The sequence below is a fragment of the Periplaneta americana genome, chromosome 2 (genome assembly GCF_040183065.1).
Source record: "Periplaneta americana isolate PAMFEO1 chromosome 2, P.americana_PAMFEO1_priV1, whole genome shotgun sequence".
In the NCBI taxonomy this organism is placed as follows: domain Eukaryota; kingdom Metazoa; phylum Arthropoda; class Insecta; order Blattodea; family Blattidae; genus Periplaneta; species Periplaneta americana.
In genome coordinates, this window is record NC_091118.1 from 75,892,640 (window position 1) to 75,918,508 (window position 25,869).

Sequence of the window (25,869 nt, forward strand, 5' to 3'; positions counted from 1 at the left end):
GACAGTTATGTGAATAACATATTAACACCATTTTGGTATGTTCATTGAAGCACAAAACCACTAAAAACCATTAAGGATATTTTCAGCAGGACGGTGCAATGCCCCATACGTCACGTTCGCTACTCAAAAAAAATTCTTTGTGCAAGTGTTTGCTGATAAATTAATCCGCAGAAGACTATGGCCATCTCGTTCTCTTCACTCCAGTGTGTGTGACTTTTTTTATCTATGAGGAAATTTAAAACAAAACGTGTAGCGTAATAATCATCACACCTTGCAAAAGTTAGAAACTGAGGCAAACACAGTGGTCCTCAAAATAACATGGACAGACCTTCAGAGAGTGTTTCAGAATAATATTACCTTCGTTATAGACCATTTTAACACCTGCTTCAATGTGAAGGTGAGAGAAATATTTTGTTTCTATTTTATTATTTTTCCCGCAACATGCTAAAAAAATATTTCGGCAATATAAGTATGCTGCAGCCACGGGAATGAGAAAACACCAAACTTCTCTCGCAAGCCGGAGATTAAGCTGTAAGGAAGGCCCGAGACTGGTCGCTGCCCAGCCACCCTTGAAAGGGCGAGATAGTCCGAAGGAATGAAAAAGTTTCTAGTTTGCCTCGCAGTGTATACGAAGATCTGACACGGAAACAAAGCATTAGGAATCTAAGTGGATAAAATATTTCCTTCCTCAGCTGAGAAAAATACGTTCTTAAATTCTAGCAGTATGTTTTTGTTACAACTGTACATCATCATCACCACCACCACCACCACTGCAAAATTATTATTATTATCATTATTATTATTATTATTATTATTATTATTATTATTATTAGGACTATATTAGACCATTATTATTATTATTATTATTATTATTATTATTATTATTATTATTGTCCGTATAGGTCAATTTCTGTCAGATATGTTTTCAATTCACTGTAACCTAAACCAAGGAGACGCACTATCACCTTTACGTTTTAACTTCGCTCTAGAATATGCCATTAGGAAAGTTCAGAATATCGGACAGGGATTGGAATTGAACGGGTTACCTCTGCTTCTTGTCTATGCGGATGGCGTGAATATGTGAGGAGAAAATTCACAAACGATTAGGGAAAACACGGGAATTTTATTGAAGCAAGTAAAGCGATAGGATTAGAAGTAAATCCCGAAAAGACAAAGCATATGATTCTGTCGCGTGACCAGAATATTGTACGAAATGGAAATATAAAAATTGGAGATTTATCCTTCGAAGAGGTGGAAAAATTCAAATATCTTGGAGCAACAGTAACAAATATAAATGACACTCAGCAGGAAATTAAACGCAGAATAAATATGGGAAATGCCTGTTATTATACGGTTGAGAAGCTTTTGTCATCTAGTCTGCTGTCAAAAAATCTGAAAGTTAGAATTTATAAAACAGTTATATTACCGGTTGTTCTGTATGGTTGTGAAACTTGGACTCTCACTTTGAGAAAGGGACAGAGATTAAGGGTGTTTGAGAATAAGGTTCTTAGGAAAATATTTGGGGCTAAGAGGGATGAAGTTACAGAAGAATGGAGAAAGTTACACAACGCAGAACTGCACGCATTGTATTCTTCACCTCACATAGTTAGACACATTAAATCCAGACGTTTGAGATGGGCAGGGCATGTAGCACGTATGGGCGAATCCAGAAATTCATATAGTGTTAGTTGGGAGACTGGAGGGAAATATACCTTTGGGGAGGCCGAGACGCAGATGGGAGGATAATTTTAAGCAGGATTTGAGGGAGGTAGGATATGATGATAGAGACTGGATTAATCTTGCTTAAGATAGAGACCAATGGGGGGCTTATGTGAGGGCGGCAATGAACCTCCGGGTTCCTTAAAAGCCAGTAAGTAAGTAAGTAAGTAAGTATTATTATTATTTACGACTCTGCCAACGCTGGGGTAGAATTCTGCTGGTTTGGAGTTAAAGAAGTCGTCAAGTGAAGTAAAACACCTTCGTTATCAAAGAAGTTCTCTTAAATATTGTTGGATAGACCGATAGAGAACGGAAAAGGTGAAAATCTGAGGAAACAAGATCGGCAGAATATAAACAGATTCGTATTTATACAGATGACTCACTTTCTTAAAATAAAACTACTGGAGAAGCTTGACTGGGATGTGCATTTGTTGTTTACCAAAGTGACATCGAAATTTTATCTGTGAGGTTTAAACTAGTCAAAATCTATGCATGTGTGAAGAAAATGTTTCATTAGTAGAACGTATTTTCATTGATTTCCCGGTTTTTATTATTAAAAGATGCATTAAACATCTCAACAATTGAGGGCCTCAGTGGAAAAGGGAACCATGCCACAAAAACTAAATTTTGTAGGAGAAGCATTTATTCCACTGAGATTCTATCTTCAACTGAAAAAGAGGCATTTATACATGCTCACCACGTCCGCTACAAATATGCCACAAGACTAGAAGTTCATAAAAGAAGTCCTACATGACAAGATATGTCGAATTATCGAAGATACTAAAAGTCAACAGGAATGTGGCATGGGCCCCTTTTTCCACTGGACCCCTCAATTGCAACAAGAACTACAGAACCCCTCTCAGTGACATATTATTTTTCAAGTGCTGTACAAGAAAGCATTTTCATTCATTAACGCAATATTCACAAAACTTCAAACTTTGTAGTATTTTTTTCATTATCCTATTTAATATTCTCTATTTATATCTGAAGACGATTTATGCTAAAAACTTAAATTACACTAGTTAATGGTATATAGTTATTTTAGGATGTTTGTAACTATAAGGCCCGGTTTCTTCAACCTTTGTTAAATTATAACAGTGTGTTATTCCATTTTAACTGTAAACTTGACAGTTGAAGCACTTCTTCAACTACTATTAGTACTAATAGGCTGTTAAAACCCATGTTAACTTAGCTACTCAATTCCATAAAGTTAAATCATTTAACTCTCTGTTAGCATAGAAGTATTCAATATTACTGGTGCGTTAGATACTGAACTTCTATATCTTGATTATTCAGAAAATAATACCCACGAATACATAAACAGAGCGGAGAATTTCAGTGATTTAACAGAAAAGAAGTGCATACAAAGGTATAGGCTATTTTCTGCCAAGCCTCACTTTTCGCTTTCAACGCAGATCAGTTTGTTTATTTATTCTCAATAACTGGTTTATACTGCGAAATTGTTTCCAGCAGAAGGTTTCTCTCGAAGGAAGAGAAATTAGTCCCATGATTTCTTTTTGTTCCAGTGTCTTCCATTTCACAACAGCAATACCAACACGGCAATACGCCCCTCCATGCTACTGTGATACAGTCGATGGAAAGAAGCGTAAGTCAAACCTGACAGAGTAGAAAGACTTTTATCCTCTCTCAATCAAACAACGGAAATAAGCGAGAATCGCAACGGTGAGTTCAGAAAACAGAATTGAGCCTACTTGGTTATAGGTTATGGTTAAATTCTAGAATCTCTGGTCCTAACAGAGTGATAACAAACAGAATGTTAAAATGTGAAATGTAATGGTGAAGAAACGCAATATTTTTAACAACAATTTATAGTTTTAACTTACAGTTAATTAACGCTATGTTAGGTGCATTTTAACAAAGGTTGAAGAAACTGGGCGTAACACTAACATACTTTTGTCACTAGGGTTTTCTTTAACAAATGGAGATTCAATACTTATAGGCATATTTCATTTTACCTCAAATTTGCACTGCGAGAAGTTACAAAATTCAAGAACCAAAGACAAAACTACGCCAAAGGTTTGATTTATGTGCTCTCAGGCGAGAGACTAAAAGCACATGCTTGTTTCCTAGAAATACGGAATCGCTAAAGTAGACTTTTAAGGTAAAGGCATAGGTACATCAAGTCCTCGTACGTTTTCTTCCTTAACGTCGCAGAAATATCAGAGCCGTTCTTTCTGCAACCTCATTATACAGGGTGTAAACAACACAATCTGACAAAATTATACAGACACTAGGGCAAGGTTGCCTAATTCCGTGATACGTTTTTTTCACTGAATGTTACTGGATTGGGTATCTTGCTAGGAAGTTCACCGATGTCTCAAAAGTAGGCGAAAGATGCACTCTTTCGAGAAAGATGTCTGGCGCTATGGTCGAACTGCAAAGCTTTGACTGACATTCAATTTTAAAAAAGTATCACGGGATTAGGGTTATCATGGAAATAGGCAACTTCACCCTACATATCCGTGTGCTGAACAAGATGTCTAGTGAAATTTAATTATTTTTATAATTAATTTTTTTTTCTAAAATTCCTTATTTTTAAGACTGACAGTAGTCTATTTGTTTACATTTCAACTTAGGGTGAATATCATTGCCAATGACCATGCGCTCAACACATGCCAATACACAACAGAGTAACAAACGACTGCTTCAGAATACGTATCGAGCAAATTAAACAATGATTGTCTATTCTCATTTTTAAAAAAGTCAGACTCATAAAATACATTTTATTTCTGGGAAAACGTCGAAAGTTACATTAAAACATTCGACCTTTTCCTTCATTATTTATGCTTTAATATCAGTATTTTTTGGCAGTTGAAATCGTTTACACCCTGTAGAAACATTCTGTAACACTGCTGCGGCGACTTACCTGCGCTTCTCCCAGACCCAGCTCGATCATCTCGAGTGACTTCTGCACGAGTCCCGTCTTCTCCTCCACGACGCTAGCGTCGCCGGTGCCGCCCGACGTGACACCGCCGCTCCCGACGTTCTGCTGCTGCACGGCTTGCTGGGCCTTCTCGACCGCAGACACCGCGAGCTCGAGGCTCGAAGTCAGGCCATTGAGGATCGAGTTGTGCTCGTTCTTGAGCGCCTCCAGGCCCTGCACCACCGTCTTGGTGTTGGTCATGATTTCTTCTTGCGTCATCTGAGTCATCTTGCCGATACACTCGATCTTCTTCCTATAACGAAAAAAAAAAAAAAAGAATTAATTGTTAGATAAGTTTATTTTTCGAGGACTAAGAAGCTTCGCACGTCAGTTCACGTTGTTTTTTTTTTTTTTTTTTTTTTGTCTGAGTTTCATGTCTGTATGCCACCTGTATCCCTCCGGAGTAGCCTATTCCACAAGGTACTTCGATCAATGAACAACAAGAATTTTGCTCGTGTCCCTTATGGGTTGGTGTGCGCTGAATCCGAAAATGCATCTCTTTGCTTCGTATCACGTAAGGTTTTTAAGATATATTATGATTTCACTTTTCGATAAGCACTCCCCCAGGAAACATCTGGCGCGGGTTGGGAGTACAAATCAAAACAAAAGGTAATGCATTTTATGAGTTTATGACTTATTTCTGGTTTCTCATGGTCTTTGGCATGTTATTTTTTACTTCTAATAAATAAACAGATATTGGTCCCTTCTATTAAGTAAATTTCATAACAGTTCAAAGTGAGGTATACGCAATAAACAAACAAAGGTATGGTTTTCAGTATTTAAAGGAAAAGTTTACCAGTTTGAGTGAAGGCAAATTAAAAGAGGACATTTTTTTCGGGCCACAAATTCACAAAGTTATGGCTGACCCTTTGTTTCAGGAAAAACTTTCCGTTACAAAAAGAATGGCTTGGCGCGCTTTCAAAGAAGTTTGCTCAAATTTCCTTGGAAATTCTAGGGCAGAGAACTACACAGAACTTGCTATGGAAACCATATTAAGTGTATATGACAGCAATGTAATATGTCTCCCAAAATACACTTTTTAGATTCCAATTTGGATTTCTTTTCTCCTAACTTTGGTGCGGTAAGCGAAGAGCGTGGGGAAAGATTTCATCAAGAAATATTTGAAATGGAAACGCGATATAAAGGAAGATCAGCACCCAGCATGCTTGCAGACTATTTTTGGTTCCTTGTAAAATACAGTTATAAACAGAAGTCATCCAGAAAATTATTTTAAATGTAAGTTCAAATTCCGAGATTTCTCTCATTATACTGTATGCATGAAATATTTTTGTTATTGCTGTGTTTTAAGCTATATAACATCATTTTTGTATCCAGTACACATTTGTCAAGTATTATGAGGAATTTTGAATCCCTAGTGCATTGTAATTTTATCAGAAGCAGTGAAAAATTAAAAACAAGTAAGTTTTGTCATTAAAAATTCAATTCATTTTCCCCACAAAATGGTACGTGATGGGGAAATTTGGATTTTAAATTCAGTTTTAGGGCACACATATTAGTAATATTCACCTATTTTTATTTTGGAGCAAGACAAAAAGTAAACATTTGTTGTTCAGTGAATTGGGGATGCATAGAAAGAAGGCCTACAGGGTTCGGCAGAAGATAGGGCAATTTTAAGGAGCGTATCTCTCTCACAGCACAGTTGGGGGGGGGGGAGTGATAAACTGCGCGCACATTCTGTTGCCAATTCAATGTCATTTAGTAATTATGGAAAGGTGGACCAGTGCAGAACATGCTTTTGCAATTAAAAGCTTTTAGAAGAACGACAGTTTCGAGGATATAAGGCGTGAATTTCGTTATTGTAATTTATGGTGCCATGATCCCGTCCCATCTGCTCAAGCGACTTATATTTAAATCATACAAAATTCGATGAGAAATAAAATAAAACATCGCGATTTTCTCGACAAAAGAGCGTTTTGTGAGGAGATTTTTAATCGTGTGGATGGATATGACAATTTCATTGACACTTTCCGATGAAGTACATTATCTCAATGGTAGTCCTTATCAAGAAATAAATATCGGACTGCGATTTCACGTATGAAAAAAAATTATATGTAGTTATGCAAAAGTAATCCAACCCACGGAAAATATCAACTGAGATTTTTAAGTTTAAAGTTTTTTTTTTTTTTTTTAATTAATTTAACATAATTTTAAAGCAGATTCTTTTCTACAGCTATATCAGGAGATGGGTTGTGTGATTTTTGTATAATGAGCAACAATCCTTCCCCTGCATGCACCCAAGAATTTCCATCTGCAGAGTGTTTCCGGGCTAGTGTTACAAACTTTCAGGGATGATGGGGAAGAGAACATGTATAAATTTGAGATCAGGAACCCTGGTCCGGAAATGACCGAGTCGAAAGTTACAAGCAAAAATAGTTGTGTGGAAATGAAATAATTTTATTCTTCTGTACATCTTACACATACTGTATTCATCTGATGTTGTTTACATTGTCTACTTACAGCATTCCATTCAGTGCGCTGTCTGAGGGGTGGAGACAGGAAACTACACTAAAGCAATGCAGATAGCGTAATATGTAACGGACATGGTCGGTCCTGATATGCACGTCTGTAGACAGCAGTGTATGTGTACAAGTTGCAATGTCCAGTCGATCAGTTCTAGTGAAATGTAGGAGTACACGAGAGCGGAATATGCAGACTTGATTTTAGAATACGGATGATCCAATGGGAACAGTAGACAAGTATCCACGTAGGAGACATCCGGCCCGTACCATCTTTCCACGGCTGTTCCAAAGGTTAAGGGAAGGAGGGCACGTGGTGCCAAATTACAATTCCATTTCCACACAACTATTTTTGCTTATAACTTTCGACTCAGTCATTTCCGGACCATGGTTCCTGATCTCAAATTGATACATGTGCCCTTCGCCATCATCCCTGAAAGTTGTAACACCACTTCGGAAACACCCTGTATAATAAAACACGTCTATTACAGTTCAGGCCCAAACACCCAGGAACACTAAAAGCGGCGTGCGAACTCGAAAGCTAACTTCTTGTTCTCACTTCGACTATAGCCTACAGCCAATTAAATAGGGTGCGTTAGCATTGCTGTTGAAACTAACCTTAGCATCTTGCATAATTCTATACACTGAGATGTGTTCTTTTAGTAATGAACTACTAACTTCGAGAGATGTTCACTGTTCTCTCTCGAAATGTTATAATCGTTGAGAACGCGCTCGTTTCGTGTGCCGGGGAGCCAGGGTTCAATGTTCGCGACTGACTTCCTTAAATGTAGTATTATAAATGCTTTTCAAGAATTTCTTCAGGATATAAACTGTTCTTTGAACGAATTTTTACTACCACATTGAGAACTCTGCGTGAAACGAACATATGTTTTTACTAAAAAGGAGACTTTTAACGTGTGTTGGCCTGTTTTGGTGAAGTTTCACATACTGATACAGTGCGATGACTTGTTCTTAGGATAGGGGAAACGGCATCTCTAAGCAACAGAATTCGTAAGGAAAATCGTTGTGTTCTAACAGATGAAAACTCAACAAAACTGGAAAAATATCAGAAAGTTCTTCAAAGAAATCTCCATGACATCCTGCACAGAAATAGGTGTCTCAAAATTCTCAACCCAACTACTAAACTTTAAACTTGAAATCTTACATAGAGTGGTTATAGTCCCACAATAATAGCTTGGCAGTAAGTCGACTCAATTTCTGTAACTGAGTTTTGCAGAACAATGTTAATGGTATTGTCGGTCCACAATTAACAATTTCTCAGGTAAACCGCGGTTTCATTTACGTGGCTATGCTAGTTCACAGAACAATAAACACTGAATCACATTTTACTACATGTAGTTCCACTGCACGATGAAAAAAATTACTATATGGTGTGCTGTAACTACAAACAGAATCATAGAGTTCATATATTAAGATAGTAGGACTGTGGAGATGTACCGAAAATAAATGCACCGTTTTTAACAGTTGCCTGATATTAAGAGGAACAAAATTCTGACACAACAAACGCTGTCTGGGATTCTTTGAAATTAACAGATGTCAGGATCGTTACTAGAGGATTATGGCCCGCACGTTCCCCAGACCTTACAATGTGCAACTATTATATGAGAAGAACCGTAAAAGAGAAAGTTCATAGAAGTAACACGAATAGTATAGGCTTAAAGAAAATAACAAGATAGAAATTAGAATTACGCATAAAGAACTTTTGGGAGTGAATTAAAACTTAATTGAAATAAAAAGTAATTGAAAGATATCCGGAATGTGTAACTGCAGAGAGACACAACTTAAAACAACTACTATAACATTTATAGCACAGGTTAATACTTATTGTGAAATAACCTGTGCATCCTACTATTGAACGAAGTTGTACGAGCAGCTATTCGCGAGCGGGTTATCGATCGATAAAACCAGTTATTGACGCGAACTCTCACGCAGTCGCAGTCGAAATGTAAAATAACACACTGTAGGCCGTAATCTAAATTTTAAACAATTTTAAAAGTGACATTTTACGTTATGATAAAACACATTACAACTGTTTCTAAAAAAAAAAAAACTTTTAATACTGTGAAATCAACAATTTGTTCCACAGTCGCATAATGAAAATCCATTCCATTTATTCTCTAAGTATACGTCTACAGCATACTGCATGACGTAAACAGTTTTCTAGAATATCTTCCCTCACGACATAGTATCACAGTCTAGTATATACGAGTACAGTCACGAAACTTGAGTTGTAGAGGGTACTAGGAACAATAGACTGTGCCGGTACTATTTCGTTTTGTCTGTAATGAGGCGATAGTAGCGATCCTAGTGGTTAGCAACTATCTATGGATGCATATTCCCTACGCATTGAGCTTCGTGACTGTATATACTAGACTGTGGTAGTATGGCAGTTGCAGCTCCAGGTCATTTGCTAAACTGTTATTTCCGAACTATTATTTGCGATCTGGTATCTGAGATTAACCGGAATATGCAAAGAAGTTTCGGGAACAGTACAACTTTTTCCATATTTTCTACTACTGTATGCAGCATATCGCACCAACAAGTAAATATCTCGCGGCACACGGTCGAGCGCTATGACGTTAGTGGACGTTACAATATTAAAGTAAGAAAAGCGCTCATATATGGCAAAGTACAGACAATCACATACGTCATATGATACAATATACAAGGTGTATTAAAAGACGTGGGAAAGCTCTTGGGAATTGATAGAAGATCTGAGAACAAGCAAAGAAGTCCATATAAACATAACTTATGGTCAATTTCACTTAGTTTTTTTAGTTACAGTCATTGTTTGTGGTGTAGGATAAAGTTGCCTAATGCCGTGCTACCCCTAATCCCGTGATAGTTTTTTTTAAAAAACCGAATGTCAACCAAAGCTTTGCCGTTCGATCATAATGCCAGACAACTTTCTCGAAAGACTGCATCTTTCAGCTACTTTTGAGACATCGGTGAACTTTCAAGCAAAATACCCAATCCCGTGATAGTGAAAAAAATGTATCACGGAATTAGGGGTATCACGGCATTAGGCAACTTTACTTTATATAATATCTGTGATGATAAACAAGCCACATATAATTTTCTTCTGTATTAAAGTCGTTATTGATTTGTTTTGTATTCAAAGTCATCTGATAACAGTTGCCATAACAAAATGAACACAAGGCATATGCTAGAATCTTTTATTGATAATTGTGAAAATTTGTTATTTTGAGTGTAATAATTAATTACATTACAACTAGTGGTCAAAAGGAGTACTCTAATCAATGTGTGTGTCTCTAATGCCTACCTACTTCACTTTGTGTGATTCGGGTTCCGCATACTGCGGATAGATGGCAGGACTGTGACCCATTTTCAAGTTGCACACCACTTCGGCGCACCACGTTATGCATGATGTGTATCTGTGAAGAGTTATGTCCTGTACTAGGGTGAGTGTAAGTGGAAGTGTTCGTGTAAGTGTAGTGGGGAATGGGTGAAAATGATGATGGTGAGGAAGGGAGAAGGGGAAACCCGATGCCGGCACATAGCCTACTCTTGTCGAATAGCACCAAGAGGGCCGCCAGGCTGAACGTCCCCATCCGACGGACGAATCACTATCAACATTGACATATGCCTTGGGATTTAACCCAGGCATACTGGTGCACAATCTAGTAACTAGAAGTTGTGCACTGCCATCTATCCTAGTCCCGAGGTAGAAATTTTGTTTTATTGGAAGAAGTTCCACTGTACTTAATTCAGCAAATGTGTGGTTCATGCATGATGGGGCACAGGCTCATTTTGCTCTTGCTGCTAGGGCAATTTTAAATCAGCGATTCCCTAATAAATGGATAGGTCGTGAGGAACCGACATCCTGGCCTGTTCGTTCTTCCGACCTCAATCCATTGCATTTCTACTTGTGGGGTCATTTAAAGACCACTGTGTATTCAAAACCTATGGAAATTCTTCGCCAGCGACTTGAAGGATGTCAGCAGATACGGCAGACGCCTGGAAAATGGGAGAGAGTAAGGCAGTCGATGATGCGGCGCTCAAAAGCCTGTATTAGAGCTCACGGTGGCCATTTTGAGCACTTCTGTAGAACATGGAAGTTTCTGTATAAGAAAAAAAAATATTGTCTAAGTTGTAAAATAAACTTTATCATCACAGATATTATGTAGCCTACACCATAAACAATGACTGTAACTATAAAAACTAAGCGAAACTAACCGTATGTTTATATGAACTTTTTTTCTCGTTTTCAGGCCCTCTATCAATTCCCAAGAACTTTCCCAAATGTTTCGATATACCCTGCATATGTTCGAATCTCGTATTATATCTGCCTTTGTTCAACGTCACAGTTTGCGATGACGGGAAGAGAGATAGTTGAAGGTTGTACTAAACTGTGAGCGTTCACCGCTGAGCAGTAACGGTTAGCATGTCTGACCGTGAAACGAGCGGATCCGAGTTCAAATTCTGATTGACACAAGCTACCTGGGTGAGGTTTTTCCGAGTCTTTTCTCAACCAATTTCACAGAACTGCTTTGGAGATTTCGGCTTTGTCCTCGGACTTATTTCGCCATCACAATTAAACTTTCCTTCTTTCATCATTATCTCAGTTTTCTTGCCCATATTTCGGGCTTGCTCCGATGTAGAGTCCGCTGCGGGCAGTCACCGAACTTGGACTCTGTGGTATATGGGCATTAGCAGCTGGTGGTAGTGCTATGAACCAAAGGCTCTCCCCTGGACTCACGGTAACTCGTGGAACTGGGGTTGAAGAACCGCGGCGATGCCTACGCGGAAAGGTAAAATGATCATGTAGGCTGTAGGGGAATTCGTAGGCCATTCCCAGCCCGTGCCAGGCAATCCTCAGCTCGTGCCCCTCCCCTCTAGCGAGACTAATAGAATATATGAAGAAAGTATGGCCAAAGCCTCACCTTACACTCAAGCATGCAGTGACCAGAGCATTGGAATGAAGGCGGCTAGATATATTTTATGTTTTTTAGTACACTGACACCCAAGACCAATATACTGTATGCCACTTCAATCTCAACAGTCAACAACCGACACCTAGATCAGTGTTGCCAACACATAAATTGTATCCCCGTCAGTTTAACACCTGGAAATCCGTCAAAATTAAATAAATAAATAAGTAAATAAATAAATAAATAAGACCCACTCGATATATATGTATATATGAATAGAATGCAAATGTTAACACAATTTACTTACCAATCTTGATTAAAATAATAATTCTTCAGCCTCTGACTTAATTATGAGGATATCTGAAACGGGATTCCTTAACATGGTACGGCACGGGCAGGGGTGTTCAAAGAAAAAGTAAAATTCCCCCCCCCCCCAAAAAATTAAACAATGAAAAACGACAGCAGTTAAAAAAAAATCAAAAGGCGAATGTAAATCGTAATTTCCGCTACAAAATCCGTCACCCGTCAAAGCCATTCTTTTCCCGTCTGTTACGTTGAAAATTGACGGAATTTCCGTCGAGTTGGCAACATTGATCTAGATGTAATAAAACATTTGTATTATTATCTACAATGTAGAAGTGTAACGCATGCGCAGTACGACCAAACACTTCAAATCTAACGGTCGATATCGTTCAAGAAATACCGTGCATAACGCTCTCCCGTTCTCAGGCAACAGGATAACTGTTCTGTACGTCAGACTGGAATTTGTTTCGGAGGTACGAAGTTCAGAATAGACAATAGTATGAGGTGCACAAGTTCAAAGTTAACAGTGAAGTCGAAACCAATTGAGAGCAGCCAATAAATTTGTTGCCAGCCCTTCGGAATAACGAACCAACCAAATACAATACTTTACCGCCAGCTACTACTCGAATCCGCAACGCGCGTGACGTCACAATGGCAATTAGCAGGGTCGAGGGGGCGTTCCGGTGCACGCACAAGACCGTGAAAATTACTCGATGGAGCGAAAGTGGGCCAGGATTGAAAATTTCACACAGCAGTGAAGATCCAATGCGCATGCTCCTTGAATGTGAATTAAATGGATCTGGGTGACATGAACGTCAACGCTATGTAGCTAGCTAGGATACGACCAGAATTCAGTGCAGATTGCAATACAGGTTCAAGTATAATTTAAAGTAGTCATGAAATACGAAATATTTCCGAAAATTAGGTTTAGAGCACACCAGTTTTTACAAAATATATACATATATACATACAAACATATATATATAAAATTAATAAAATTCCACACAAAGGTTACGTCAAAAATACAGAAGATGAATTCTATCTCTTCGTCCGTTGAGTTTCCAGTAGCTTATCTTGGTCATGAGCATCCGAGTAAAAGCAAAACAAAAGATATTTGATTACCTTTATTCCAATGCTCTCGTCACTGCTTGGCTGAGTTTAGATATACTTTTTCTCACATGTTAGTACAACCTATTGCTATCTCTCTTCCGCTTCACGGCAAACTGTGATGTTGCAGAGACGCACAGATATAATAAAAGGTCAGCAGTACACTTGTATACATATTAATCCTGCGCCGAAGGATCGTGGTCTAATGCATCACGCCTGGACATGCGTTACAGAATAAGCAACGGTTCCACCTTTATGGGGCAAGGTCTCACGAAATTTCGACCAGTGCATGGGAATGGAGCTCACCCAACATCTGGAAAGCTACAACAGGTGTAGCGAAATCCGGTTCCGCGAAACAGCTATGACGGTTAGAGGGATAATCTTGCTAACCACATGATACCACGCACATGATGGATGATCGTTCACCTCTAAGGTATGTGGACGTGAGATCAGTAGTCGGCTGGTCGGCCTTGGCCTTGTAGGGACTAATATGCATTTTATATGTATTTATTAGAGCCCGGATTTATATGCAAAATGAATATTGCATGCGAACTTTATTTAACTTATACAAACAAGGTTTTCTTCGATTATCATGACCAGGCTTCCAGACTTGGGACCCGATACAATAAGTTTACTGTGCATGCACTATAGGTTGTTGACTCGATGCAGGTAGGTAGAGATGTGTTGAGGTAACAACGTCGCTATTTAGAGTACGGTAGTATGGGGAAACACACATATGTACATTCTGAAAGTAAATATACATTACACAATGACAATTTCAAAAGAATGTGAAAAGCATTTATTCCCCTGTCTTTTATAAGCATTTATGTTTAATTATACACAGTGTTAATGGTAGCAATAAGCATGTAGCAATTTTAATTGTTTCATTATCCTATTGGTCATCTTTACGAAGTGCAGTTATAGTACCGAATTGCAATGTACCTACTACAAGATACATTCTCAGTGTCTCAAACGTAAATATTTTTCGGTTATCTGCCAAAGTTTGTACTGTGGAAAGCTGCGCTCTACGTCGCATGACGTGATAGGAGCAAAACGAAGAAACCTAACATCATTGCAGTCTCTAAGACACAGTCCTTTATTCTAGGGTGACTTTATGCCCACTAATTTACTATTTATGTTACACAATGTTCCATATCCGTTATTTTTACATAAAATTGATTTCCACTTCTGTTTTATACGTTCAGTAACTGGTGTATTTGGTGTCTCATTAATTCTCTGCGTCATTTTCTAAATTAATTTGAGGCTTCCGGCATCTCTTGCTCTGTCTTTTCTAACCGTGTAATAGTTTCAGACACAGTTTGAAAATAGGTTTGTATGAAAACCAAATCATTTGTCAGAGCCTTCAGATCCAGAGCGTTTTCCTTTGCGTATTTGTTGGCATTCATTCCACAGCACTCTCACCCACGGTACGCTATACCACTATACTCAGCACGCCGTTATGCGGATTTCCCACTGAACTGCTCTATTGGGTCCGAAGTCTCGAAGCCTGATCATGACAATAGTAATTACTCAAAACACATTTGTTAGTGCATATGACAGCATATTTTAGGATTTATTTACAGCAGATGCATATTTTCCTATTTGTTTTGAAAATTGCATATCCTGGACAAATTCTGATATATATTTTCTTTCGTAATTGCACATTCAGCAATTTTCCGAAATTTAATGAATAAGAAATAATTCATGCCTGTGGAAACTTGGCTTTATGCTTAGTTCATTTGTTTTAGTACCATCAGAGCGTTTTAGAGCCATAAACTGTGATAGGTTCGAGGGAAGTGAAAATACAAAAGAATTCACAAGCTGAATGAACGACCTTGCAGATACACAACTAATGACTAAATAGTAGATAAAAACTATTGGTGAAAATAAATTGTCTCCTTTATTATATTGCATTCTTTTTTGTGTATAAAAAACTACAATTTCATGTCAATGCGTACTTTATAATGCTATAAAAATGTTCAGTTTTGCGAAGCTGTACTTTTTTTTGCGTATTTCTGGCTGAAGCCGGCACAATGTTCCATTTTTCGGTTAATTATTATATTTACTATTCAGGGTTGTGTTATATAAGTCACAATTTGTTAATGTAGTAATATTACATTTTTAAACAAGTAAAATATTGTAACAAAGTACTCTACAATACATTCTTATCTAATGGGTTGTTTTTAAAAACCTTTTGCATTCGCTCGAATAGCGATTCTGAAACTGCTGACAGAAAACAGAGCTAGCGCCACTCGGCGACGAATCACTGAACTAGAGGAAGTAACATCACTTTCTCTTCTACCCGCTATGGTACCACGTTAGTCGGTCTATCTCAAACAATAACAAAAATGGAAGCACAGTGTTCTCCAATGCAAGAATGTTTGTCCTTAGTTTAAAATGTCATTTATGCTTTGCTTCCTGAAACACACAGACTTGCAAAAAACTTATGTGAAAAAAACTTCAATGAGTACTTGAAAAAAATTCTGGATACCATTCTGTTTGTAAGATATAAAATTTTCACGTCGTGAGGCTGAAGAATTAGAAAGGGAGCTGACACGAGAAGAAATATATAGTTCATTCCATGCACCTTTGATTTCTTATGATAGCCTATGGAGAGCTTATTCTGAACGTACAGAAATATGTTTTCTGATAGGCTTTAGAACATCAATAATTCATGCAATTCTCAGCTTTAATGTAAGTAAAAGTTGGAAATTTTGTGATATTAGTAAAACTCAGTTTTCAAACTGTGTTTTATTGCAATGTGCAATGTTTTATACAACTTTCAACAAACTATACATGTATTGAGTTTTTTAAAAAGCTGCAATTTTTTCAATCTATTGAAAAGTACGAACATTTACGATCCGTTACTTTTCGAAATTCATACTGCATATCATAATCCATATTTTAAGATTTTATAAAGGATATTTAGCATGCATATTTCAATCTTTATCAATGCATTTATTCGGGCTCTAATAATTATTAATAATAAACACTCCCAAATAGCCGAAGTGCTAAGAGGGAAAGAGTTATACAGATTTTCTACAGGTACGGCTAGTCCAGTAAGGGAAGTCATTAATATCACGACTAGGCCAGTAAGAGTGATCATTAGGGATCGGAAGTTAAAGCACTAAAAATGGTGTTTTAGGCTTCTAAAAAGGCAATAAAAATTGTATTCCAGCCACCTAAAAGGCACTAAAAATATAAATTTATGGAAAATTAACCACTGAAAATTTATTCCACACGTAATAATTAATTGGGCTATTTCCTTACACGATGTTTTAATTAAATGCCAGTATTCGCTTTTTTGTTCATTATGTATACACAGCAAATTAACATAACACTGCATGACCACTTAAAAAAATCAGATAAGTGGTATTTGTGCTACAGAATGTTTAATTTAGTGTGCACTTATTCATCTAACTGTTCATAATTTGAATATCAGTACACAACAAGCAAATTTTCAAGATTAAGAAACTCGTTCTTGTGACGTCTATTGGATAAAATCTGTTTATTTTCCAAAAAGGATCTCTCAGCATGCACTAAAGTGACTGGAACGTGCTTATACAGTACCATCCTGGCTACATTATACCCCTCAGGAAGCTCACCACCGGTCCCACTTAGAACTTTATACACAGAATTAATGGTTTCATATCCAGGATTTCTTCAAATAACACTTTTTAGCTTCTCATATATTTGAGCAGAATACTTGCCAGGAGCTACACATAAACTGTTCTTTGCATTCAAAAACAGGGACATGGATTCACAAAATGACAGACTGCTGGATTCCAGTTGTTGAATGGTATCTGCTACAAACGTGAAATGTGCATCGATATATGCTAAGGCTTAAGTCCTTTTTCTTGAAACACACATTGAGCTTCTTTCATTGACAGAGAATCATTCTCTGAAAATTCCTTAACAATTAGTGCTATTTGTTCAAAGTTATTCGCATAGTATTTTATTGCTCTCAACCATGTCCCCCACCTCGTAATAATAGGTTCAGGGGGTAGGGGAGTGTCGGGTAACTTCTCTCTAAATACAAAGATAATCCTAGACTGTGTGCTTCAAGCAGATACGTCGTCTATGTTATGCAGGAGAAGGGTAGATAATAATAGAGTACACCGTTATCTGAACTCAAGACGGTGATTGGTCGGTATGAACGATGGGACTAGTTAGGTAGACGGTCTTAAGAATTCCATCACAATAGAGTGTCCAAAATCTTTGTATACTATAAGAACTATCACTTTTTTTTCAGTTTCAAGCAAAAAATTAATAATGAGTGCTGTTGACTATATATGCCTATACAGAAAAGAGAAAAAAGGACAAATAAAAACAAAAAAGGTACAAACTGTAAAAAAGGCAAATATAGGCAATATATAAAACTTCACCACAACAATATTTTTTCGTGATTCGTATATATAAATTAACAACCTTAAAATACATACATTCAAACAAAATAGGCAATTTCTTAAACTTCCGATCCCTAGTAATCATTAAAATCTCTATAAAACGCCACTGAATCATCTAAAAAATTTGGCACAATTACACAGGTGACAACTCCTCCTGTCCTTTCTGGCTGACACACTGCAAACGATGTGCCGAATCTCACTCACTTTAGATTTAGATATATATCTTTGGTTGATTAGCATCTAATACTTTAAAATTTATTTTATTTTTCACATAAGTCGCTTATACAATTTAATAAAAACTAGAATTCACTCATTCTCTTATTCAAATTTCCTTCGCTTCTATTTTATTAATAATTCCTTTCTTTTTCCTTTCTCACTGTTTCTTTCCTTCTTTATTTCATTCTTTTATTGTTAAATGTTATGTACTTTACTTTTCTCTTTATTCTTTTTATTCTTTCTATTAATATTTATTTTCCTCTTCTATGTATCTGTGTATATTTCCTTAAATTTTTCTTTCTTTACTCCTTCATACTCATCTTATTTTTGCCTTTCATTTCTTCTTTCTACTTTGCGACTTCTTTGCATGTTCATTTTTCTTGTCCTTCTTTTCAGTGTTTTCTTTTGCTTGCTCTTAGTTTTCCTCTTTCCCATTTCCAATTTATTAATCATTTTCATTTATTTCTTTAAACATTCAAATTCTCCTTACTTTCCTTAATTCTGTGCTTCTTTCGTTCTTCTATCGTCCTATCTTCGTCTTTCCTCTTTCCTTTACTTCCTTCACCCTTCTTTCACCCATCTGATTTCTTTTCCTTCTTAGAAGGCGCTCTGCCACACCTTGTCCCATACTACACAACATTTTCTAGCCTAATTACCTGTTGTATAATCCTGCATTCTGTAATGTTGATGAACGTGACTTTTTTTATTGTTTTAAAGGAAACGTTCACAAAATAAAGTGTTATTGAACTCCATTTTACTCTATATAATTCCTGTATCTTTTTTTCTTAATCTTATCTTTTTAGTTTTACGACTTCGTTACTTCCTTTCCCACCACTCTATACTTGTTTCATATAATATATTATCTGCGTGTTGTTGATAATTCTCTGCGAGCTTATACGCTTCCAACATTTTCGACGCTGAATCGGAATCCGATAGCGCCATTACAGTTTTCAACTTATTAAATTCTACCACGTGCGCTCCCCCAACGTTCCATTTCACAATCCCAATGTATCGGAAACCATAACGGACGGCAATAGGAACCAATGAAAGGGGAGACGACCACGTGAAGTCGGGCTAATACTAGCACTAACAAAAGGAAATCGCACTTAAGACCACTTTATGTGCATTATTAATTAGAAGGAACTCTTGAGCCAGTCGGCTACAATCGATTATTCATTATTCTTGAATCCAAAACCAAAGTCATGGTTGTTGAAGAACAGAGGTAGAGCAATCTCAAACTTAGTATAGGTAGATTCATTTTTCCTAAAATAGAAGAACTGCTGTTTGATATCTTTCTCTTCACTAGGTATGCGAAAGGGGATATCTTTGGAACTGATCACCACATAAAAAGGGGATCCGGATCATTCGTCACTAGCACGATTCGTAACATTACATTTTCGTTACCGGACGATTTGTAACACATTACAATTTTGTTCAGTGCGATCGGGAAGTCTCTCCGCAGTGCTTATTTAGCCGAGAATCCACTAGGCAGAGAATTCAAGTGTTTTTGATAGAGAATTCAAGTGGCAGCACTGGCCGCTGAGCATATGATGGACAGGGGATGTGAAGTTGTCAACCTGGAATGGATCGTAGAGTGCCAACTTTTTACAGGGTTGTATTCTACGGTTACTAGAATTAATAGAGCTGCGGAGGGACTTTTCGATCGCACTGTATAACAATACGTTTCCACAATTACGGTATCACATAGCATTCAAACAAAATTTTTATAAATGTTTCCACAATTTCGGTTTCAAATTACATTCAAACAAAATTTGTGCTAATTTTTTGTAATATTTCGTGATGGATAGTAAATTAAGGTTGATGTTTTACATTCATGAACAATCCCAAGTCTTGGTGTCAAAGGCGATGTAACACCAGGTCGATTAAACCAAGTTAGATTTCTAGTAAACATGATGGTAAGTACAAGGATAATGATAATATATTGGGGTACTTAAGTCTCTTGGACGAAACGTAGCAGGAAATTTTTTACCTTTATGTAGTGAAAACATAATAAAATTAATGAAATTGTAAAGATTACAATATTCATTCATATTGACAGCAAGTAGTACTGTGACCAAGTTGTCACTGTAACCAACATGCCACATGTTACGAAAAAATACTTGTGACCAACTTGTCATTGTGACGAAGAGATATTGTGACCAATTTATCATTGTGAACAACAGGACTAAATTAGCCAGTGACGAAACATTTGTGACAAAACGTCCTAGAACCCATAAAAAGAATCCTCACTCGCCACTACTCCTCCCAAATAAACAGAAATAGTGAAATTAAATAGTGAATATACCATTGGACAGAAGAAAGGCCACCGCATCAAATGAGATATGAACGACCGCTGCCGGTTAAGCCTGAGAGAGCTGGCAACGTTTCGAAAATGTCCCCCATCTGGTTCGTTATCAAGTTGCCGAGCTTTGCGCTACATATCACTACGTTCAAACCACACGTCATATTCAATTCAATTCAATTTATTAAGACATTAAACATACATTGGTAGGCTTCGTCACAAATACAGAAGGGGGGAAAAAACATACATTTGAAAATACACATATAATTGAAAACAGTAAAGTTTAATTATAATGAAACACAAAATATTTTGAAACTCTAAAAATTAATGAAAATACTTCACTCTTAATGCACTGTTTGTAATTAAATGTAAATAATTCTATTTATTAAAATCAATTTCACATGAATTTATGTCAAAAAAACTCATCTACAGATTAGAGAGGATTAATTAAAAGCCAATTACAGAATCTAGTATTGAAACTATTGGTAACTTATAATTCTGACTTGGAAGCTTATTATACAGAGTGATTCAAAATTCTGTAACCAGATAAATATCAACCATATGCTTCATTTTCGATTACCATAGGTGTTACCAATATTTGCAAGACCAAATGCTCTACCAGTGACACATTCGATTCTAGCCCTCAGCTATCTCAAAAGCCGCCATTTTGGATTGTATAAATAACTGTGATTGTTTGGAAAGTGGTCGACAATGTTTAAGATAGTGTGACTGACATAGAATTCTAATTATATAAACTTTTGCAAAATCAAGACACTCCCAATTTTGCTACCATTTCCCTAGAAAATTAAGACATATCGGATTATCGACTGAAAGAACGAAAAGTAGGCACATCTTAAATAATTTTGAGAAACGCAAGTCACTAATTTATTTAATAAATTGTGTGTGTGTGTGTGTGTATTCGATATGTTTCTTCCCATGTTAAACTGGAGTCTATAAAAAGTCCTAGAGATTTGGTATAGCACCTCAATTAGTTGTCAGATGCCTATCGCGCCGGCAAGAAAACCTAAATTTAGATCCGAGGTAAGGGACCGGAAGGCGGATCGACTTAATAATTTAAAAAATATCTCAGAAACAAGACGCCAAATTATATCGCGCCGACGAGCTCCACTTTCGAGAGACACCAGCTGATGTAAAGTGAGGGGAGAAGTAGGAGGCTGCAAAATCGACTGAGGCTGCCTCAAAGCCGCTATCATTGACAGGTGATCCCACCCACACGTAGTTTTATATAAAGACATGCAGTGTAGTAAAGTTATGCAGTTAGGAGCTTTGACAGCCTAAATTCTCGGCACAAAGGATACAAAGTAAGGACCGACATGGACCCTCCTTGAATAATTATGTTACAATATGACACTACTATAAAACTCAATTTTATAAACGGTGCTGGTTGAGGAGTTCAGTACCCCCCCCCCCTCAGATACGTCCCAAGTCAATAGTGAAAGTGACAGATTTAGTTTCGGAAATATACGCCAGACACACTTTTTTGCGTGCACTTTTAACACTAATAGATAAGTAAATTTCCGCAATACAATTCCAAACAATGTAATTATAAAGCGCAGAAAAGTTCAACCCTATTTGCAGTGAAGTGCATGGTACTTTAGTAACGTTTTGTAGGCTACACAACGAGAGGTCTCTTGTATAATGTGTGTTTTACATGTCTTCCACCATAGTATATGACATGTTCCATACAGTTTATCATCGTAGTGAGCATAGCATCACATTGCTTCACTTTTTCGATGTTTGCACGAAGTCTGTCTAGACTACGAGGAATGGATATGAAGCACTTTTCTTTCAGTATCCCCCACAAAAACGCATCACGCAACAACAAATCAGAACCTCATGATGGATGATATGAAGCACTGTTCTTTCAGCATCCCCTCCCAAAAACGCATCACACAACAAATCAGAACTTCATGGAGGATGATATGAAGCACAGTTCTTTTAGCAGCCCCTCCCAAAAACGCATCACACAACAACAAATCAGAACTTCATGAAGGATGATATGAAGCACTCTTCTTTCAGCATCCCCTCCCAAAAACGCATCACACTACAACAAATCAGAACTTCATGAAGGATGATCTGAAACACTGTTCTTTCAGTATCCCCCCACAAAAACGCATCAAACAACAAAAAATCAGAACTTAATGAAGGATATGGAAAATCAGCCGACCTCAGCTGCTGGAGTAAGTGCCCAGCCCCATCGTCCCATCTTGTTGAAACACTTGCTTCTGCATATAAAGATTGTTCAGTGCATAAAATATATCCAAATTCCGCTTAAAACGTTCAATAACTTGCTCCTTGCACAATTCTGATGTGACGTTAATTATATTTCCATGTGCATCCTGCAAGAAGTACAGTACAAACCAATGATGCCGTGGGAAACACAGCGGTCCACACTGTCCTTTCTCAGAATGTAATGCTTTCTGTGCATATTCATCTGGCTTTTCCCAACCGAGAAAAAGAGCATTTTGCTTAATGACATGACCACTCAGTAGCACATCACATTCGTCAGACCGCCACCAGTTTAGGAGATACTCAGGATCTTGATGAACTGAACACGTCCACAATATTGAATTTGTACTATGAAGTCTGGCTTCTTCAGCTCATGAAATTCTTGAATATCACCAGTCATGAGTTCAACGATGTTGCGTGCTACACAGAGTTCTCTTGATATCCGACGCTCGCTTTTCTTTGGTGTTCTTAATGTTATGCTTCGAATACGATCTTCGGTTATCTTTTTATTAGGCCACTCTGTACATCCACTTTGCACTAACTGTGTGTCCTAAGTGACCAAAGAATCAGTATGTCCCCCATCATTCTCCTCACACAAAATAATGCGTCGCCACGTTCGGTATGATATTCGCCTCAGCATTGCTGGTTGGAAAGCGCGTCGCCCGGCGTCCTTCAATTCATCAATGGTATCGTACCTGTGCAGTAATGTTTTTTCATGAAATCCCACAGCGTATTGTCACAGGTTTCCACAACGTTGGATTGGCCGTGTGTCACCCATCTTACCAGCTTCTCTCAACTGGCCATCTCGCAGCCCTGACCTCACAACCTGTCACAATGCTCTGTGGGGTTTCATCAAGAGCACTGTTGCACAGGAACGGTACGGCATCATTGATGAATTGAAGGACGCCGTACAACGCGCTTTCCAATAGATTACACTACCAATTCGTCTTGGTCTATCCTAAATAACAAATACTCAGTACCCGATTTACCCCAGACAAGAAGTAACGGCAATGTTTCATATTATAACAGGACATGACTGATTGGCAGCTCACAAGCAAACATTCTGATGAGGACAGATAAAAAGTTAAATTTTTTTCTTCCACCATGTTAATAATGTCAAAAGAAGTGCTTATACAAATTTTCGCCACTCGACCGCAACTACGAGGCCGACCAGAAAGTGATTTTCCCTTTAGCCGTTTACAGAAAAAAACACAATTGCATGGAAATATTTATTAAAACAGATAAAGCAATTTGTTGTCAACATATGCCCCACTGGAATTGAGACATCTGTCGTACCATGGGATCAATTTTTGTATCCTTGTATCGTAGAAGTCAGCCTCCTGGGATCGGAACCAGCATTTGTCAGCCATCTACATCTCTCTATCGATCTCATGATATGACAAAATGTCTCAATTCCTGTGGGAAATATGTTGAAAAATACCTTAACAATTACTTGTCTGTTCCAATAAATTTTTTCAATGAAATCGTGTTTTCTTTCTCTTAACGACCCCTGGCGAACTTATTTTTTTTACAGCTCTCGTAATTGCGGTTGAGTGCCCAAAATTTTTATAAGCACTTCTTTTGACATTATTAACATGGTGGAAGAAATAAAAATAACTTTTTTATCTGCCTCCATCAGAATGTTTACTTGTCAGCTACACAGGATTTTCATCACCAAAGTGCGTCCTATGCAACGATAAAAACTCAATAATGACAACAGACTATCTTCACACATGTCAGCATTAGTTACATTAGAATTGACTTCAGCATCAAAACTATATTGGGAAGCAAGAAAGAAAATGAAGCACCACCACCACCAATGCTGAGGAAAATGTCACACCGAACCTGATGACACATTATTTTGTGAGGAGAATGATGGGGGACATACTGCACATTTGGACACACAGCTAGTGTAAAGTGGATGAATGTCTGCATTATGATCGGAATTACATAGTGAGTATTTAAAGGGGATAATGGGATTTTGTGCCCACCCTGTACATTGTGAAGTCACATCAATGATTTTGGGCTTTCGAGTCACGTGGCATTTAAAAATTGTAGTATTTGCTTGAAATTTTAATCAGAAAAGATAAATGACTATTAAGTTGTCCATTGTATGAGTTTTTATATTTTTCTGATTTCACCTTCCTAGGACCTAAAATAAAATCCGTCATGTTATCATTGGGCTTAGACTCAGTCTTCGTTATTTGAAGTGAACACTATGTCATATGGCAACACGCAGTGATACAGCACTGCAGAATCTTCAACAAGACTTTATCTCTCAGATATTAGCACTACGTGAGATATTACTAGAGTTGCCATGACAACTCGAGGCACCTATGCCTATCTTGCACGCGGTAGCGATAGTGTCTGGGACAGGACAGCGATGATTTATCACCTATATTACACCAGCAAGAATTACATCAGACGTAAAAGAGTAGAAATGCAGGATTTGCGATAAAATGAAGCATCGTTCTGTGTGTCCGAGAAGTTCTCCAGTGCTCTCCAACACTCACGCAAAGGTTGAGATAACTCTAAAAATAAGACGTCATCCTACTGAAAATCCCTGGTCTTCCCCTCAGACAACACATCATTATACTGTTAATCAAACTCAGTAGCGTGAGCATTACAGATTAGCTTTAACTGTTGTAGGGCTCACGTATTACAAACATATTATAATCTATAGTAGGCTAATAATAAAACTGTAACCTATATTTTTCTAGTAATTTTCGAGTTTACAAAAATAACTGAAGCGGTGAGATCAATAACCATTCAAGTCCATTTACACAAGTTTCCAGAAAAATGCAAAAAACTTTTTATTTCTTACCTAATTACCTACTCTTTCACACGATAATGCCTGAACCAATTTCTACGAAAATTGGTATGTAAAACAAGTTAGGTCTCACTTAGATTTTAGACTACATCGCATTCTTTAAATACTTTCTTTAACCCCCTCAGACCTGACGTACATTATATTCTACATGTTTTCTTTTTGGAATGTCTTCGATACTTAAATATTTTGAAAAATTCAATGTGATATAAATGGGGAATACTACTTTTGAAACATATCTGGACCTGAATTAAAAATAAAATTTAAAATTGTGGGGGCCCAGGGGTCAAAATTTCCCCCAAATTTTGATTTGCTGTGAAGACTTGATTTGGGACTTTTGGATCCCCAGAATGATTTTTTCTTCTTTCTTTCTTCTTTCTTTTTTCATTTCTTTTTAAATATAAA

At 37.3% G+C, this 25,869-nt stretch overlaps 1 protein-coding gene across 10 annotated transcripts in view; it reads right to left on the bottom strand.

The window, feature by feature from the left end:
• Positions 1–25,869, bottom strand: part of Klc (kinesin light chain) — a 675,112-nt gene that overhangs the window by 183,882 nt on the left and 465,361 nt on the right. For all 10 annotated transcript variants that reach the window (XM_069817989.1, XM_069817979.1, XM_069817988.1 and 7 more), the window contains one exon: positions 4,607–4,916. In XM_069817989.1, coding sequence (XP_069674090.1) covers positions 4,607–4,916 — 310 coding nt within the window. The remainder of the gene's footprint in view (positions 1–4,606; positions 4,917–25,869) is intronic.